The sequence below is a fragment of the Protopterus annectens genome, chromosome 1.part0 (genome assembly GCF_019279795.1).
Source record: "Protopterus annectens isolate FY-2018-M chromosome 1.part0, PAN1.0, whole genome shotgun sequence".
In the NCBI taxonomy this organism is placed as follows: Eukaryota; Metazoa; Chordata; order Ceratodontiformes; family Protopteridae; genus Protopterus; species Protopterus annectens.
Genome location: NC_056725.1, coordinates 1,706,413,634 through 1,706,431,137, shown reverse-complemented (window position 1 = coordinate 1,706,431,137; position 17,504 = coordinate 1,706,413,634). Strand labels below are relative to the sequence as shown.

General features: G+C 38.4%; 1 protein-coding gene across 1 annotated transcript in view; it reads right to left on the bottom strand.

The window, feature by feature from the left end:
* The window catches only part of LOC122799593 (uromodulin-like), a 561,298-nt gene that overhangs the window by 48,396 nt on the left and 495,398 nt on the right, over positions 1-17,504 (bottom strand). The window contains exons 6-7 of the mRNA XM_044068761.1: positions 14,148-14,242; positions 5,594-5,762 (exon numbers count right to left, since the gene is read on the bottom strand). Of these exons, the coding sequence (XP_043924696.1) occupies positions 5,594-5,762; positions 14,148-14,242 (264 nt within the window). The remainder of the gene's footprint in view (positions 1-5,593; positions 5,763-14,147; positions 14,243-17,504) is intronic.

Here is a 17,504-nt window from a genome sequence, read left to right as displayed (position 1 = left end):
GAGGTACTCTGTTTGACATGTATGGGAAGTCTATTCCAGAGATGGGGCAGTCTCTGGGAGACAAGCCTGTCTCTTCAGCAGGTTTTGTTGGTGTTGCTTATTAGATTCAGGCCTTTTGAGTGGGTAATGGGTGAGGAGTTAGACTTATGGATATGGAGCATCTCTAGTAGGGCTGGGCCCGAGATTGCCTTGCAGGTGAGACACAGATCACCTCTGAGCAATCTGTATGATACTGAGTAGAGTGATAGTGATTTCAGCCTGTCCACATAGGACAGGTGTTGGAGGCCTTGGATTATTTTTGTGAGGTATTTCTGTGGTCTTTCCAGTTGATGCAGATGTTTGGAGAGGTAGGTACATACCAAATGGGGTGTTATACTTAATTATTGGTCTACTGAGGGAGGAGTATAGCGAGGTAATAACCTCCTTTTTCTGGATGCAATCCCTTTACTTATGAGATCAGCCAAGTAAAAGACTTTTCTGACCACTGCTGTTACTTGATGGTTGAATGTGAGATTGTTATCAACCTGAGTACTCAGGTCTCTCACCACAGGTTGTGTACTTTGGGGGTTGCCTTTGATGTGGTAATCAGTAGGGGCCGTGTTTTTAGAAATAGTATGATGATACATATTTTTGCATTTAGCTTAAGGCCATGACTTTGGCACCAGCCATTAGTTGCTGTGAGACCGTTTTGCAGTATGTTAACATCATTTGGGGAGTCAATGACAGTACCCAACTTACAGTTGTCTGCAAACTTTGTCAGCCACAAGCCTTTTGTCTTTGCCTGGACCTCTGAGAAGTAGATGCCAAACAGTAGGGATCCTGAGACAGATTCCTGGAGAACTCCACTAGTGACAGGTCTGCTATCGGAGGTGGAGGCACCTATTTTGACATTGAGGGTCCCACCTGATGAGATAAGGATTTACATCAAGTTGTGTTAGCTTCTCGATGATGCCCAAGTGGGGTATTGAGTCAAAGGCCTTGGCCAAGTCAAGGTAAGCTGTATGTACTGACTTACCCTCATCCAGGGCCTTGGTGACAGTCTCAAAGAAGGCAACCAGGTTCAACAGGCAAAATCTGCCCTTGACAAATCCAAACTGAGTGGGATCAAGTGCTTGGAGACTGCCTATGTTCTTGTTTATGAGATCCATAATAATACACTCCATGGCTTTATAGATTAGACTTGTCAAGCTAATGGGGCAATAGTTTCCAGGGTCAATAGTGGCAACAGCTTTGTGCAGTGGGATGACAATGGCAGTTCTTGACTTTGCTGGAATGAAGCCTGTACTTAGGTTGTGGTTGAATAGGTTGCTCAATGGCGAAGCTAGTTCTTGCTGGAAATGGTGCAGAATACATCCTGGGATAAAATCAGGTCCCAGGGAAGCTGTGTTCTTTTCCTTGGATAGGGACTTTAACACTTGATGCATGGAGATGTGAGCTGTGACACAAGTATCGAGGATGTCAAAAGAGCCTTTGGGAGGACAGGGGGCTGAAGTTTGCACTGAGCTAGCAGGTTGGCTAAGTCAACAGGATCAGTGTAAGTGATACTGTTAACTACTAATTCAGAACAAAGCTAGGCTTTGCCATGGAGGTGTAACTGAAGAAGGCTTTGTGGTTTCCCTTTGTTTCGGGGACTAGTTTCAATTCAGAATTGGCTTTGGAGGTTTTCACTAGTGATTCAATTTGCTTGTTGAGGTTAAGGAGGGAGTTTTTCCAGTTTGGAATTTGTTCCTTTTTACCCTTGGGCAACAGTTTCTTCCTTTTGTTGTAAAGCCTGTTGATGTAGGATGTCCACCAAACAGGTTTGTTTTTCCTTGAGGAGCAGGTTTTAGTTCTGCTGGGTATGGCTGAGTTGATGCAATTGTACAGGTGCTTGTATACTGCACTGGCGTACTGTTTGGCATAGATGTCTGCATCCTCTGAGGGGGGCGGCGAGGTGAAGCTGCTGATATCTTCCCTTAGGAGGTTGTAGTCAACTTTTGAGAAGTTTTTTTAGCTTGAATATGGCTGAGGGGAGTTGGGTGGGATAGAAACTTCGAATAAGACAGTCCAATGATCTGATCTCTCCAGGGAGGAACATACTATGGGAGTGGTGCAGTGGTCACCCATGTTGGTGAGAACCAAGTCCAGAATGATATCTCCCATTGTGGGGGATGACACGCTGGTCTAATGTGTTAGAATTGATGAAGTCACGGAATCGTTGAGTGAGTGCAATAGTGCAGGAATAGATCACCCAGTCTATGGTGGGGAGGGGGGTTGATGTCACCGAGTTTCAGGGGGCTGGGGGTACATTGATGGAGACAAGTAGATCAGGGTAATAGGAATGAGTGTTCTGAGTCATGGAGGGGAGCTATAGCTGGCTATAACTTGGATGGGTATCTTGTCAACTGTCAGTTGCACCTGGAGTAGCTCCAGTGCTTCATGCTGGCACACCAGTCTGGATGTGCGCCTGTCCTTAATGAAGATAGAGACTCCACCACCCTTAGTCTTCCTGACCTCATTTTGGGGTCGGAATGTGTGGAATGAGGTATAGCCTGGTAAGGCAGTGGTGCTCTCCACATCCCTGAACCAAGTTTCTGTGACCCCACAGACATCGGTATCTTCCAGTGCAAGGAGAGCCTCCAGTGAGTGCATTTTTAGGTTAAGGCTCCTAGCGTTAAGCAGCATGACCTTCAATTTGCTTTTTGACAAATCTTTTATGTTGGAAGATTTGTCTATGGGACATTGCCTAAAAAAGGCACAATGGAGAGATGAGAGCCTTGGCCAGTATTCGGAATCCCAGTGGTAACAGGTAGAGGCTATCTCTGGTAAAGCATCGAGGCCTGTCAACCATGTCATCCCAGGCAGACAAATACTGGATCCTCTTGGAATGACACCAGAAGCTAAGCCAATTGTTGAAGTCAATTATTTTTTGTTGGTATTGTGGTAACATTCTTGGTGAATGTATGATGCTGCTTAGGGCTAGGGTCATACCTGCCTGAGATGCATACTCTGAGAGTTCAATCATGCCTCTCTTCATATAGTCCAGGAAGGTACATCTCAAGTCATTCACACCAGTATGGACAATGACAGAGTCATACTTGTACCTGTTGTGGAGACAAGTGTGTGTGCATGATGTGGAGGATCCAGGCACCTGACAGACAACTGACCATGACCTTCTCCTTGTCGAGCCTGGTGAGGGGGACATTATTGTGTCTCACAATTGAGCCACCAATGACTAATATGCTTGGTTTACTGTTATACCTTGTATGCCTTGTGGGCTGTGATGGTTTGTTGTTTTGCCTTATGGGCTGTGTTTGTGAGTCACTGGTGTTTTGTCTGCTGTGTGTGATGTATTTGGTGTTGTGTGTGGAATGTTTGTGAGTGTGCTTTGGAGGTCTCTGCTGTTTAGGTAAGTTTTTATTGAGGACCTCTGCATAGGTGGGTGGGTGTTGCGCTTGGCTATGTGGTGTGAGTGGTGTGGTGTTTATACTGGCAATCTCCTCAATGTCAGGAGTACTGACTGTGGTGTGAGAGAGCATGGACTCCAGGTTACTGATGCACATGCATTTCTCGCAAGTAGAAGAATTATGTGCTAGGAGAAGGCGGCTGTATGTAAACATCAGGTAGTTGCTACATTGTCTCAGTATGCCCATGTCGACCAGAGGAACTGATGAGAATTGTTCAGACATAGTGTTCTGGATACTTGGGCGGGCTTATGGTGACAGGGTTTTGATAAGAGTTTGTCCACAAGAGTGTAGACTACAAAAACCTTAAATGTAAAGTAACTGGCCTGAAGCACAAGTGCTAAAATCAAAACTAAGATGCTTAGAACGACAGATAAATTTAATCAGGCTACTAACAAACAGTAATAAATGCAGCAGAATAAAAGCACTTGAACACTTAAAAGCATGCAGCAAAAATAAGACAGTAAAACAGGAAGAACACAATTACTGTAAAAGCAGCTGAATAGAGTGCAATTTTTTTTTTTTTTTTGTGGAGAGGGAGGAAGCAGAAGATAGTTCAAGATTAAGAAGCTAAGGGGGTTGGCTCTCTCTGTGCTCAGTAGACTGAGCTGATGAGATGGGACAGGGAGGCGTATCACATGAACTGTGTCCTAAGACACCTTACAGTGCAGGGAAGCCTTATTCATGTTATCTACAGAAGCCGCTCCAGGACAGTAACTGCATATACTTTTCTAGGGATAGTAAACATTGTTGAGGTACACATAATTTTCTAGGGATAGTATACAATGTTGGAGAATCTTACACTAAACTACTGTATTACACTATCTACCAGAGACTGTATTCTATAGGCAGGAGAGTTTATAGTAAAGGAGAGTGCTACTCAGATAGTAAGTTAGTATTTATGTAAAGTGTTCTGCATGTCAATAACTGCATAATGTGTATTCCATAATAGCTTACAATGCAGGCAAACCCTACAATGAATTATTACAGTTACACAGTATAACACAGTGGTGCAGCAGATAGCATTGTTGCCTCACACCAAGAGGTTCTCGTTTCGATTCTTGGGTGGGATGCCTTCTATGTGGAGTCTGCATATCCTGCCTGTTTTTGTGTGGGTTTTCTCTGAGTGCTCCAGTTTCCTTCCCAAAATCCAGAGACATGCAGTAGGTGGACTGGACACTCTAAATTGGCCATAGGTGTGAGTGTGTGGTATGGAAGGACAGCCATGACAGGGCTAGCCACCCAGCAGTGAGAACCTTGGCATAATTGTCACTGTTGAAATAACACTCTGATCCCATGTGGAAAATGGGAAAAAGGGTTGTGAATGGATGGGTGGACACAGTATCACATAAACTGTTTTAGGATAATGACTATAGAAACTGTGTTCAAGGATAACTTACACAGCAATAGGACCTTACACTAAATTGTTGTACTACAATAGCACCTACGTGAAGTATATTGTAGGACAGCTTACACTGCAGGAGACCTTATGTGAAAGCCTCACAAGATAAGCAGTTAAATAAACTGAGTTTTAGAACAATCACTACTTAAACTGTTTTGTACTATAGCTTGCACTGCAGAAGAACCCTACCGTGACTTGTTTACAGTGCAGGGGATTTTCACAGATATTCACAATATTATTGCAAGATAATAACTGTATAAATATATGTAATTGTATACAATACAAAAAGTATCTCCATAAGTCATGATCCGACTTTGCATACATTACTCAGAGAACCATCTTGAGGAAGTCTCAGGCAGTGAATTCGATTGATTGAAAACAATGGCGATCTTTGTTCAGAGTGTGTGTTAATCATGAATGCAGCATATATAATTGCATAGCAGAAACAAACTTGTTCTTTGCTATAATCATTTCAGATACCTCATCTCCAAATATGCACACTGTGTACCATTTCTGTTGTTACATTCTGCAGTTATTGCCTGTGTACAACCAGGATATTCTGAACTATTTGGTTCATGTATAATTGATCATACTTACATTTCTATGCTGTGACAAGGATCTACCTAAAACTAGACCATTGTGGCCTAGTCTACCTATCTGATAACAGAATAAAATTAGCATAATATAAGTACTGAAAATTTAGTGGCGTATTAACAGTAGTAACATTTAATACTGTCCCATCACTTACTGGCTGGCAAAGTCCTGCTGTACCATGGCAAATCTGAACATTGCAGTGTAGGAAAACATCTCTGAAACTGTCACCAACAAATTTGAACATCTGGATCCTAAACATTGCTGCTGGTCCTTGTCCATTCAGAATAACTGATAAAGTGCCATCATTCAGTGATTCTGAGCAGCTATAAAATGCAAAAATAATAATTTCCAATTAATGAAATATATAGAAACTGTAACAGTTTTGTTTCTGGAGAATCTTCTGGAAGAACACATAGTCTTGGTGAGTTTAGTACACAAATACAGCAGAAATAAAGGGTAGCATGTTGAGCACATACCAGCACAGTGATAGGTAAGGATTAATATCAGTGCAGTACAGTCTGTACATAGGTGCCAGGACTTGCTGCTCATTTACTTGTGTAACAAGCAAGCAATAATGCCTGACAGGATGTGTGTTAATATGTAATTAACGCCTGCCTGGGGTGTTATGGTGTCGGGCCTCTTCACCCCTGGAAGGGCATTAATTACACATTAACACACACCCTGGAGGGCATTATTACGCTTAGAGAATGGGCTCACTATAAAATTGTTGTGTTTTACTTGCTTACTTATTTGTTTAAGTACTATATTATTTTTTTACATATTTGTAATGTAAAATAGTTCCTCTGTCTAATGTTTTAAACTTGCTGTACTATATGTTAATGGTGTTGGAGGAAGCATTTTATATAAAAAAATACATAAAATAAATAATATAGTGCTTAAAAATAAATAGGTAAAACGCAACCATTTTACATAGAGATCATTCTCTCTCTCTCTGTCATACATACATACATAGTGTCTTCTGCTTTCACACGCACACATACATATACACACACAGTCTCCTCTGCGTTTATACACACATTCACTCACACAAGATTGGTCTCTCTCTTTCTCAGTCTCTCACACATACAGTCTCCCCTGCTTTCATATAGGGATTCAGTCACACAACATCGCTCTCACTCTCACTATCGATCTCTTACACACACAGTCTCCTCTGCTTTCATATAGGGATTCAGTCACACAACATCGCTCTCACTCTCACTATCGATCTCTTACACACACAGTCTCCTCTGCTTTCATACACGCATTCACACACTAGATCGCTCTTTCTCTCTCTTGATCTCCCACACATACACACAGTCTCCTTTGCATTCATACACATATTCAGTGATACATGATCACTCTCACTTTCTCTCCAACTCTCTCAATCTCACACACACACACACACACACACACACACACACACACACACACACACACACACACACACACACAGAGTCTCTCTCTTTTTTTTTTTTTTTTTACATTTTACGCTCGCTAAGCAGCAGAACTGCTGCTTAATGAGAGTAAAATAATGGTGATCATTATTTTTTTCCAGTCTGAGCTCCACGGCAGTTTGATATGCTGCCGTGAAGCGGCGGACTTGTTTTTCACCAGGCATTACTTGTACATTAATACCCTACTTGAGAATGTTCATTCTCCAGTCAGTGTATTGATGTACAGATTGCCCATTTTCTAAGCATTATTATTGGGTATCATTGCAATTGTTCTCTGTTGTGATATCACAATGGTGTTAGGAACAGGTCAAAAATAGCATCAAGTGAGTCAGCTATTTCATGTCCTGATGTTAATATAGTCTATAACCTGTATGAAACAATCCACAGGATATGAAATTAAACATTTATCCATGCTGACATTGTGGTTTTCTTCTAAATAAATGGGTATAGATTGAAACATTTATTTTATACCTGAAACCTCATACTATTACCCTCCAACCTACCTCACATTTTGAAAAAAGTCCAGACTTTGTGCCTATGCTCCTATGCACTTAATAAATTACATTTTTTTACCATTGCCTCCACACCTACAAAAATAAATGTATTTCTCTAAGTATACATGTTGAAGGCATTAGCTTACACTGCTTCAAATATTCTGCCCCATCAGTCATAGCATTTCTGAGAGATGTCCAAAGAAATTTACTTGGTTGGTGCACAGAGTATGCTTAGCTACACCTCTGAGGTTAACTAAATTTGAGTGGTAGAGAAAATGCGTGTATTCAGTATCATATAGCACATGATATAGTCAGCAAAAGACTTCTCAAAACATAATGTGTTATGTGAGTGGCTGAAGTCAGAGCCCCAGTCCTGAGTGTAGTAGGTGAACTGAAAAAAGGAGTAAGACATTGGAACAAGAAAAGGCATGCGATCAGTGCTACAATATGTTAGCAACAGTCTGCAAAACTGTTTCACAGAGCTAATTCCTCATCTGAGTGAATGAAAGGCTAGGGTGTCCACTCCAAAAAAGTACATTGGGTGAAAGGCAAATATAAAAAATATAATGGCACAAAAGAGTCAGTTCAGTACATTTTCAGTTTGTAGTGGCCAACAAAGTAATTTTGTGAATGTAATATGTTAACTGAATAAATGAAAATGTGCCTTATTTCTTTTAAATGTGTCTCATTTCTTACCAAAAGTACATTGGGGTAATACAAATTAAAACAAAAGCTTTCTGAAGGGGAAACATTTTGTTTTTGTACCGCTCTTTAGCAAAGGACTTTTGTAAAACAAATTCTTTATTGAGTTACTAAAGACTTATGTGAGTTACTAAAGACAGATCTTCCCTTTGCAATGTGCACTGGATGAAGATGAATTAAAAAAGACAGTGACACAATAAAAAAAAATATCTGGATGAGTGCACTGGTCTGCAAAAGAGTTTCGTAATCATAGTCTTTTTCTGAGTAAGCATAGCTCTCACCTGTTGCAATACAGGCATAAAACTATTAACCTCACTTATGGGTGTACTGATTTTTTTTATCATAACATTAACCCAGTTTAAGTGTGCAAACATCATTCAGTAACTAAAGTAAAATTATACAAAGATTTCTTATCACTGATTTTGTTGTCTACTATTGTTCTAAAAAAATATTATATGCTCCTTCTGACCCATTGCTATGAACCTTAACATGCACTGCTATGATTTTTAATGATCAGATGTTGACGGATATGTAAACGATGAATGGAATCATCTGCCCCCTACTCAAGGTACTCAAGGTACACAGGCTAAAGTAAATTACAACATGAAGACATTAGTACAGAAAATATATAGGTTTAAATCATAATAATTGTACTGTGGTCTGTAAAAACAAAAATGTTTTCCAAACTTACTGCCTTATTCAAATTCATAAGTGACTAAAGTCAAGCCTTCTTATTATCCCCATGTGTTCAGCATAAAGAGCAATATTGAAGGCAAGTAACACAAAGATTGTGATGCTGGGAAATTCATTGGTCTGATACTATAGAGTGTTTTCAGTTTTGAGGTAAATGAAACTTGAGTGATGCATAAAAAGACATGGATTCAGTATCACATAGTTCATGATACGATCTGCAAAATAATTTTCTTATAGATTCATAGATTAATACATATATCACTGACTCGTATTCACGCCTTGCCAGTATTCTCCCTCAGGCCACACCTCTTTCTGCAGGAGGGCCATCCTGGAATAAATTTACAAATACCCATCCAATCATCTAGGTTATATTTAAATCAAGATAGTAAGTTGCACTATTTAACATGCAAAGGAAGTTTATTACAGAAGTTTGGGAGGTGATGGTTTATACACCTATTCCTCCACCATGTTTTACTTATCTGTTGGTGAAGATTTAGGACCCTAATTTTAGTATTGGTGGCAATATTGGTGCTGGAGTTCTAGAACAATTAAGTCTGTAATGGAGCAGTAAACAACACACAGATCTCTTCTCTAAAGTCTATAAAACATCGAATAAAGGGATATGGTTTCCAGCCACTCTTGGTAGCTCAGGGACTTTAGGCCTATAATCTTTTTGGTTAGGGACCTTTGGGTTCTTTTGAACTGTTTGAAATATTCAGTGAGATACATCCCAAAGGGGGTGTTTTACTCAATAACTGGTCTGATCAATGTTGAGTATAAGGGAAGGATTACCTTTTAGACCTTAATTATATTCCTTAGGCAATTAGTTGGGCTAAGTAAAACAATTTCATGAAAACCATTGTCATGTGATGGCCAAAAAACAGGGACCTATCAGCTCATGTACCTAGGTCCCTGGCTACATTTTCATTTTGTAGTAGTGTGTTGTCTATACAGTATAATGATACAAGGGACTGTCTACCAAAAGTGATGATGCATAGTTCAAGCCCATTTTTAGTACACCAAGAGTTTACTAGGAAGAGTTGATTTTGGAAGGTTTGGGTGCCAAATATTGACACAGACATAATAACAGCCCCCAGTTTACAATCATTTGCAAACTTTGTTAGCTAGAGATCTTGACTCATGGCTTGAAGACCTGAGAAGTAAATACCAAACATAAGAAAGTGAGGGATACCATCAGTTAGTTTCACATTTTCTGATGAGGCACCTGCAACTCTCACTGAGTAGGTTCATTCTTCCAGCCATTTTGCTATCCATCTTACCACATATGAGTCAATATTTTAAAGCATATATCTTTTATATGATGTCTGCATACAGAAAGGGGCTGAAGGCCTTTTTCCAAATTAAGACATGCCATGGGCACTGCGTGGCCATTATCTATAGCCTCCACATGTCTTTCAAAGAAATCTAACAGGTTAAATAGACAGTATCCACACTTTAGAAAGTCAAATTATTGTAGATAAAGTCTGTTAAGAGTCTTGCTAATGCAGTTTGTGAGATCAGTTATAATACATTCCATGACTTTGCAGGTTAGACTTCTAAGGCTGATATTATCCAGGTTGGTTGTAAGAACAACCTTTTGGAGGGGTATCATCACTGCTATACATCATTTTCTAGGGGCAAAACTCATAGCTAAACATAGGTTCAACAGTTTAAGGAGCATTCCTGCAAGGACTTGTTTAATATTATTAATTATGCAGCCTGGTATATTGTCAGGCTGCATGGAGGAAGTAGTTTTGATTTTGGCTAGCACTTTCACTACATAATCTTTGGAGATAATTAGTGGAGTAGGGGATACAGATATTTTGGAGCTTTGAATGGAAGTTTCAGGAGAAGTTGGCACTAAATTCGTTTGTAAGTATGGCATTGTCTTTGGGTCAGAATAAGAGGCATCATTATGAATAAGTTCAGAGCAATGCAGGATATTTTTACATTTTCTAACATAACTAAAGAAAGAGTCTTAACTATCTTTAACTTCAGAGTCCAACCTATGTTTATGGGCTCATTTAGTCGGCCTGACAGAGTTCTTCAGTTTTCTGTAATGCTTCTCATATTAAGCTCAAGGAGAGTGGTTTTTGATCTATTAAATAATTTAATGAGATTCTTATTTTTATTGTGTAATTTATTTATGGTGGTTTTTCATCAGGGTGGGTTGTTTTTGAATTTTGCATAATACTTGGTTCTGGTAGGGACTGATAGCTCTATGCATTTTTCCAAATGGGAGTCAAATGCTTTAGTGATGTTTGTTACTGTATTTAGGTCAGGGGAGGTGCAGTCATAAGGATTTTTGATATTTTATCACAGAGCAGGTTGAGGGTGGCATAAGAGTTTAAGAGTTTAATGGAGGAGGTCACAAGATACCAGAGAGCAATGTACAAAAATGCTATGCCCTCTGGCTGGTTTATTTACTAACTGTTCACAGGAATTTTTGTTTATTACATCTAGGAGTTTGTGGGCATGTTCTGCATTGGAAGTATAGGTATGTCAGTTTAAAGAAAGGGTAGTTAAAGTCATCCAAATTACTGGAGTTTTTGCTTATAGGGCAATCATTTAGAATACTGAGGAAATCTGCACAGTCATCAGGGAATAAAGAAGGCATTCTGTAACAAGCTATTAGTTGATAATTAACCCTTTCAAGAGTGATCTGTGATTGAATGTGTTCAGTTTGCAGTTCCCTATCTCCCTGGAGGTAACATATTCCTTGACAAATATGGAGACTCAACAACAGTTGATGCTCTGTCTGAAGTCATGAAAAGCACAAAATGCTGGCATAGACAGAGCACTCTCTTTATATTTGAACTAAGGTTCAGTAACTCTGCAGACATGGCTCTTTTTGCAAATACAAGAGTCTTTTAAGATCAGGTAATTTATTGTTTAGAGTTCTAGCACTGAGGAGAGCATATATGTCACTATATTTCTTTAGGTGCGCTGTCCATAATGGCCCGGTGAGCTGGATCTCGTTTAAAATTGTATAAATTTAAACAATGCATAGCTAATTTACATTATCTGTAGCTTATTAGCTGCGTATCCTTACCAGTGTATTCATGTACATCGCATCTCATGTTTGATTATTGTTCTACAAAATGTAATATATAGGTATGCAAAAAGATATATAGATGCAAAGTTGTATCTACTAAATGTAATAGACAGGCATACAGAAAGACAGATGCAGGTATGTTTTGCTTTAAAAAAATCACTGGCATACAAGATTCAATGAATGTTTTATGTGATTTTGTGTGTGGGAGAGATGAAGAAAAAAGTAGGAAAAAATAAATAATGCACTAGGCTACATAACAAAATAAGTAAGAACACTGAAAGAATGCCTAGAAATCTAAGCACCTGCATGTTTGATTGGATATTTTTGACATGGAAACATTTGCTTATCTCGGCCAAGCTGTGTCCCATGCATTAGACTTCATGAGTTTAACATAGCGACACAGGTTTAAAAAAAGCAACAGAGTTTTTTTAAAGCTGTCTCGCTATGTTAAACTCCTTTAACATAGCGACACAGACAGTGTGTAAAAAGCAACATAGATCTTGCTTTCTCCGTTGCTTTTTTTTTAAACCTGTCTCGCTATGTTAAATGGGTTTAACATAGCGAGACAGCTTTAAAATAAGCAACGGAGATCTCTGTTGCTTATTTTAAAGCTGTCTCGCTATGTTAAACCCATTTAACATAGCGAAACAGTTTGTAAAAAGCAACGGAGATCTTGCTTTCTCCATTGCTTTTTTCAAAACTGTCTGGCTATGTTAAATGGGTTTAACATAGCGAGACAGCTTTAAAATAAGCAACGGAGATTCTCCATTTATTTTTTTAAAGCTGTCTTGCTATGTTAAACCCATTTAACATAGCGAAACAGTAAAAAGCAACGGAGATCTTGCTTTCTCCGTTGCTTTTGCCCACAGCTCTGATGTACTGCGTAGGCATACGCATGCGCAGTACATCAGAACTGCCGCGGAATACCAGACAGCTGCGGAAGGGCAGCAAGGAGGCATTATACAATGCCATTATTTAAGAAAAGTAATTATTTTTTTCATAAATAATGTCATTGTATAATAGCAATAACCCACTTCTGGGTGTGGGTAATGCTGGATTTACCCATGGTTGGCTTTGTTTGGTCCCTCGCCTTCGCCCTCGGGACCAAACCACGCCAACCGTGGGTAAATCCAGCATTACCCACACCTAGGTGTGGGTTATTGCTATAATATTGTGTTTCTGTCTGTGAATCTTAAACTGGGGAGTTAAACTCCACATCCCATTGTCTAGAGTAATCAAGTGCAAGGTCACTGCATTTCAGAGACAATAAAAACAAAATGTTGTTTTGCTGCAGTCTCTGAAGAAACTAACTGTTTTAGTGAGCTTTTTAATATATTAGCATCTTCCCCAGATTATGTTGTGTTTGATGAAACAACCTTCATGCTTATTGTTTTGCTGGACTATAATAATTTTCTCCTTATAATTGTGTTTATAGTAAAAACTGAGAATTTGCCACAGCAAAATTAAAAGGCACTGAAAATCTCACCGCTATCTTCGAATATGAGGTTATTTAATTTAAACATTTATTAGATCGTAAGCTTTTTGTTGAACAATATAAATTTAGTTATACTAAGAATCGTAAAGGGCATAGTAACATCGGATAACACAACTGAAGATACAGTAAATAGCCAAAAGTCATTTAGTTAAAATATATTAAACAAATATCTTTTTAGTGACACATTTGCTCACAATATGTCCTGTTCTGCATGTGATATGCAGTCTTTAAGACACATATATGTTTATAGAGAGCGTATCATGATCATGAGGTGCCTCAATGACAGCACTGAACCCACCCCCCACATCTGGACCCCATATGAAAATCATTGTCAATTCAGCAACAGTAATGCACGGGGTGGGCTTCTGTCTCACCCTCCTGTTGAACTATACTCTTTAAACTAGTCTGACTCCTTCTTGTACAGCATAAATAATTAAAATAAATATCCTAAAAGTACAACAGAATAATATGCACTCAGTCACCATGAGGTAAAACATAATCATTTGACAAAAACTGTTTAAAAGAAATATGAAATAATTCATTTTTAGTAGAATTTATGGTGCTTCATAGGCTATCATGTCCACAGTTGAAGGATTTCATGAGTACTACAGAATTTCAGTGACTGCACAAAGGTATTCTGATGACATGTAATCTAATATTTTACCAGTCAGAAAATGTTGCCCAAGAACCGAAAGAGATGAAATCAACATCAGTACTGTATGACTCATATCACTGCAATCAAGATCATGTTTAGACCAAATTTACATGCCTTATAAAAAACTACTACAGTAAGGAACATTGTATATAATACCAACCTGTCTAGGATAAGATCGTACTGAATAGCATGATAAGGGTTATTTGCTGGTGTTGCCCAACACCTTTCAAGCCGAATTATTAAATGAGCTGGCTCCTGTAGGGACAGAGAAAAACAATATCAGGAGCAATGTCTGGTTAGTGTACAATGAAGAATCATTACTGAAGTATATAGTGCAATTCAGCCCGGAATGACTGTTAATTACTTGATTTTATCCAGTGTGCTTTGTACTGGGCAGTACTACCTAACATTGTCCTGTCCATAGATGGATGTATTTCAAGGAACATCTTGGTTCTAGACTGCATTGAGATTTTACATCTCTACAATATACTCAAGGAACACACCCATGGGCTACCAAACATGAATTAGCTGTCTTAAAGGAAGTAACTGAACCACAGCTGTCTTTCTGGTTATATTATCAGCATAATAATTAGCAATGTGTTTAAAAACAGAAATCTAAGTAAGAATGTTTTATTTTGTAAACCCACTTTTCACAATTCAATGGATAGTTTTAGCAAACAAGATAACTATAAATGAAACCTAAGAGTCAAAACTGCAAGATAGTGAAATAGCAGAACAGAATCACAGTTATGTTTTTTAAAACAAAGTTTTAGCAACTGTACCTGCACTCACCTTCAACTTGTATCACACTCTTTTGACTGCAGTAGATCTTACTTTAAATAAATACTTGTCTCCTTCCAAATGAAGTCCTATTATATCTTGCTAAACACAATTATGTTTAAACTGTGGAATAATACATCATCACACCACCCAACCCGTATAGCGTGTACTGCCATGAGATATATTGTGTAATAAACAGACTAGATAAGCTAAATAAATTCTTAGAAGTCAAGGACGCATTTGAATCATTCAGACACAATAACCATATTTATACAGTTATTACAGTACAAGGGAAACAACAATGTAATGGTTAGTAAAGTTTTCATCTGCCTTTTATATGTAAAAATCTTAAAAAAGCTAAATCTATGTATAAAAATTCACATTCTGTCAGGCAGTCAGCTCAGACAATGATACATTTTACAGTCACTGTATCCTTCATGTTGCATTTTATATACAAGGACAAACATATTAACATAATAAAATGAACAATTTGTACAAGTGTTTACATTAATTCTTATTATAAACATTTCTAAAACTCATTAAAAAGCCATAAACTGATTATGTATCACTTGTTAAACAGGAAAGTCCAACTTGGAACAAAGCCAATTTTCAGCGGAGGCCCGGAGCGAAATGCTCCAGACGCATGTCTTTGTAACATGGAAGGAAACCAGAGCACCCGGAGAAAACCCATATGAATGTAGGGAAGACATGCAGACTCCACACAAAAGGCACCCCAGCCAGGAATCGAATAGGAGAACCGCTTGCTGTGAGGCGACAATGCTACCGCTGCACCACATTCATATTTCTGTTCTAAGGAGTTCAACTTATATTCTGTGCTTATTTTGTTTGTTTTCATCTTACTACTAGATACTTCTTTATAATGTACAAAATTGATAGGATTTATAAATTCTGTAACTGAAGGCATGAACTAATTTTTTCATTTTTCCCAGCACTTTGTAGTTATTTTCCTGTCTATTGTTAATAAGCTTTAGAGAAGTTGGATTTTAGACTTAGGTACACATCTGGGAATTGCACCATTAACTGTTCAGTTAATATAAATGTTTCAGATCACAATGCTTGTAGCAAACATTGAAATTTTTCCCCTAAAAAAGTCACAGAACTTTGTAGTCATAAATGATATGCTACCAATATACTCTGATTAATAATTTGCACCTCCAACAACCATTACCTTTTTGTATATCATTTCATATCTATGTGGAGTGATAAATGATCTATGTAGAAATTTCCAAGAAAAAAATCATCAAAATAAAGATTATGTAGTTTCTTTTGAGAATATTAAAATCATTTTATCTACTCTAGTTGAAGTTCAGCTGCTCATTTGGACAGTGCAATCCAAATAGTTTTTTTTATATGAAGTTTATAGTTTTTAATTACTTTGCATATTTTGGATAAATATGATATCCCTTTCTCACCATTTATTTAGAATTTGTGTAGAAAATCAAGAATAGGTGGTGAGTCTTTTTTATCATATCTGATATTCAATCAACTTTAGCGATTAAGAACTGTCTAGTGATGTGTACAATAAAGCAGTTTTCCATAGCAAAATTGCATATACCCATTAAATAATCTCTGCCAAAGTCTTTAGTCTCTTCACTTCACATTTATACATTCTGATGTAATTGCTTTAGGAATAAGGTGAAACAACATGCTTTTATCTTTAGGTATTTATGTATGAAATTTCTAAGGAACAGATTCAAGAATAGAACATAATGAATATACCTCCTTGTATATATCCCAGTACCTTTCCCTGATTCAGCAACAATCCTTACAAAGTGCTGCATGGTCCTCTAACACAAGGATGAACAGCAGCTTGAAGGGCTGGCTCAATAGCTGTGCTGAATGTTAATGAGGTATTCTGGGGGCATATGCTAATTAGCCATACTCTTCAACCCAGAACCACCTCCAGGAAGGCATCTCCACAGCTGAGCAAGTCAAGAAATCACTTGGCTGTGTAAATTAGCATGGCTATCCCCACCACATGACAGTACTGAACGTGACCAAATGTCTGTGTTCACCTGCCTAACATGAACATGGTGGAGGGAACCACTATCCAGACACATACACCTAAAATCTTACACCTAACCCTACACTAAACTATACACACACCACTAACTATCCACTTACCTTAACCCAAACCCTAACCCTAAGGTCCGTCACTGCAAAACACTCACCTCACCCATGCCCTAATCCTAACTCAACTACCCCGCCTTAACCCCCACGTCCACACAATCGCACACTTACCTGACCTGCGCCCTAACCCTAACTCACCTAACCCACCCTAACCCTCACGTCCACACAATCGCACACATACCTAACCTGTGCCCTAACCCTAACTCACCTAACCCTTACGTCCACACAATCGCACACATACCTAACCCGCATCCTAACCCTAACTAACCTAACCCACACTCAATCGCACACTTACCTGAACCCGACCCGTAAGTTTCCACCACAGTGCTGAAAATACCGAAGCAACAGAAACAGACAACTGAATTCTTTCCCTAGGAAAAAAATCCGGTTTTCTGTTGCTTCGATATTTTCAGCTTTCGCTGAATAGGGTTCGATATTAGAACATTCGAAGTTTTGAAACTTCAATGTTCTAATATAGACCCATATATATATATATATATATATATATATATATATATATATATATATATATATATATATGTGAGTGTGTGTATGTTTTCATATTTGTGGACTTGTGTGTGTGTGT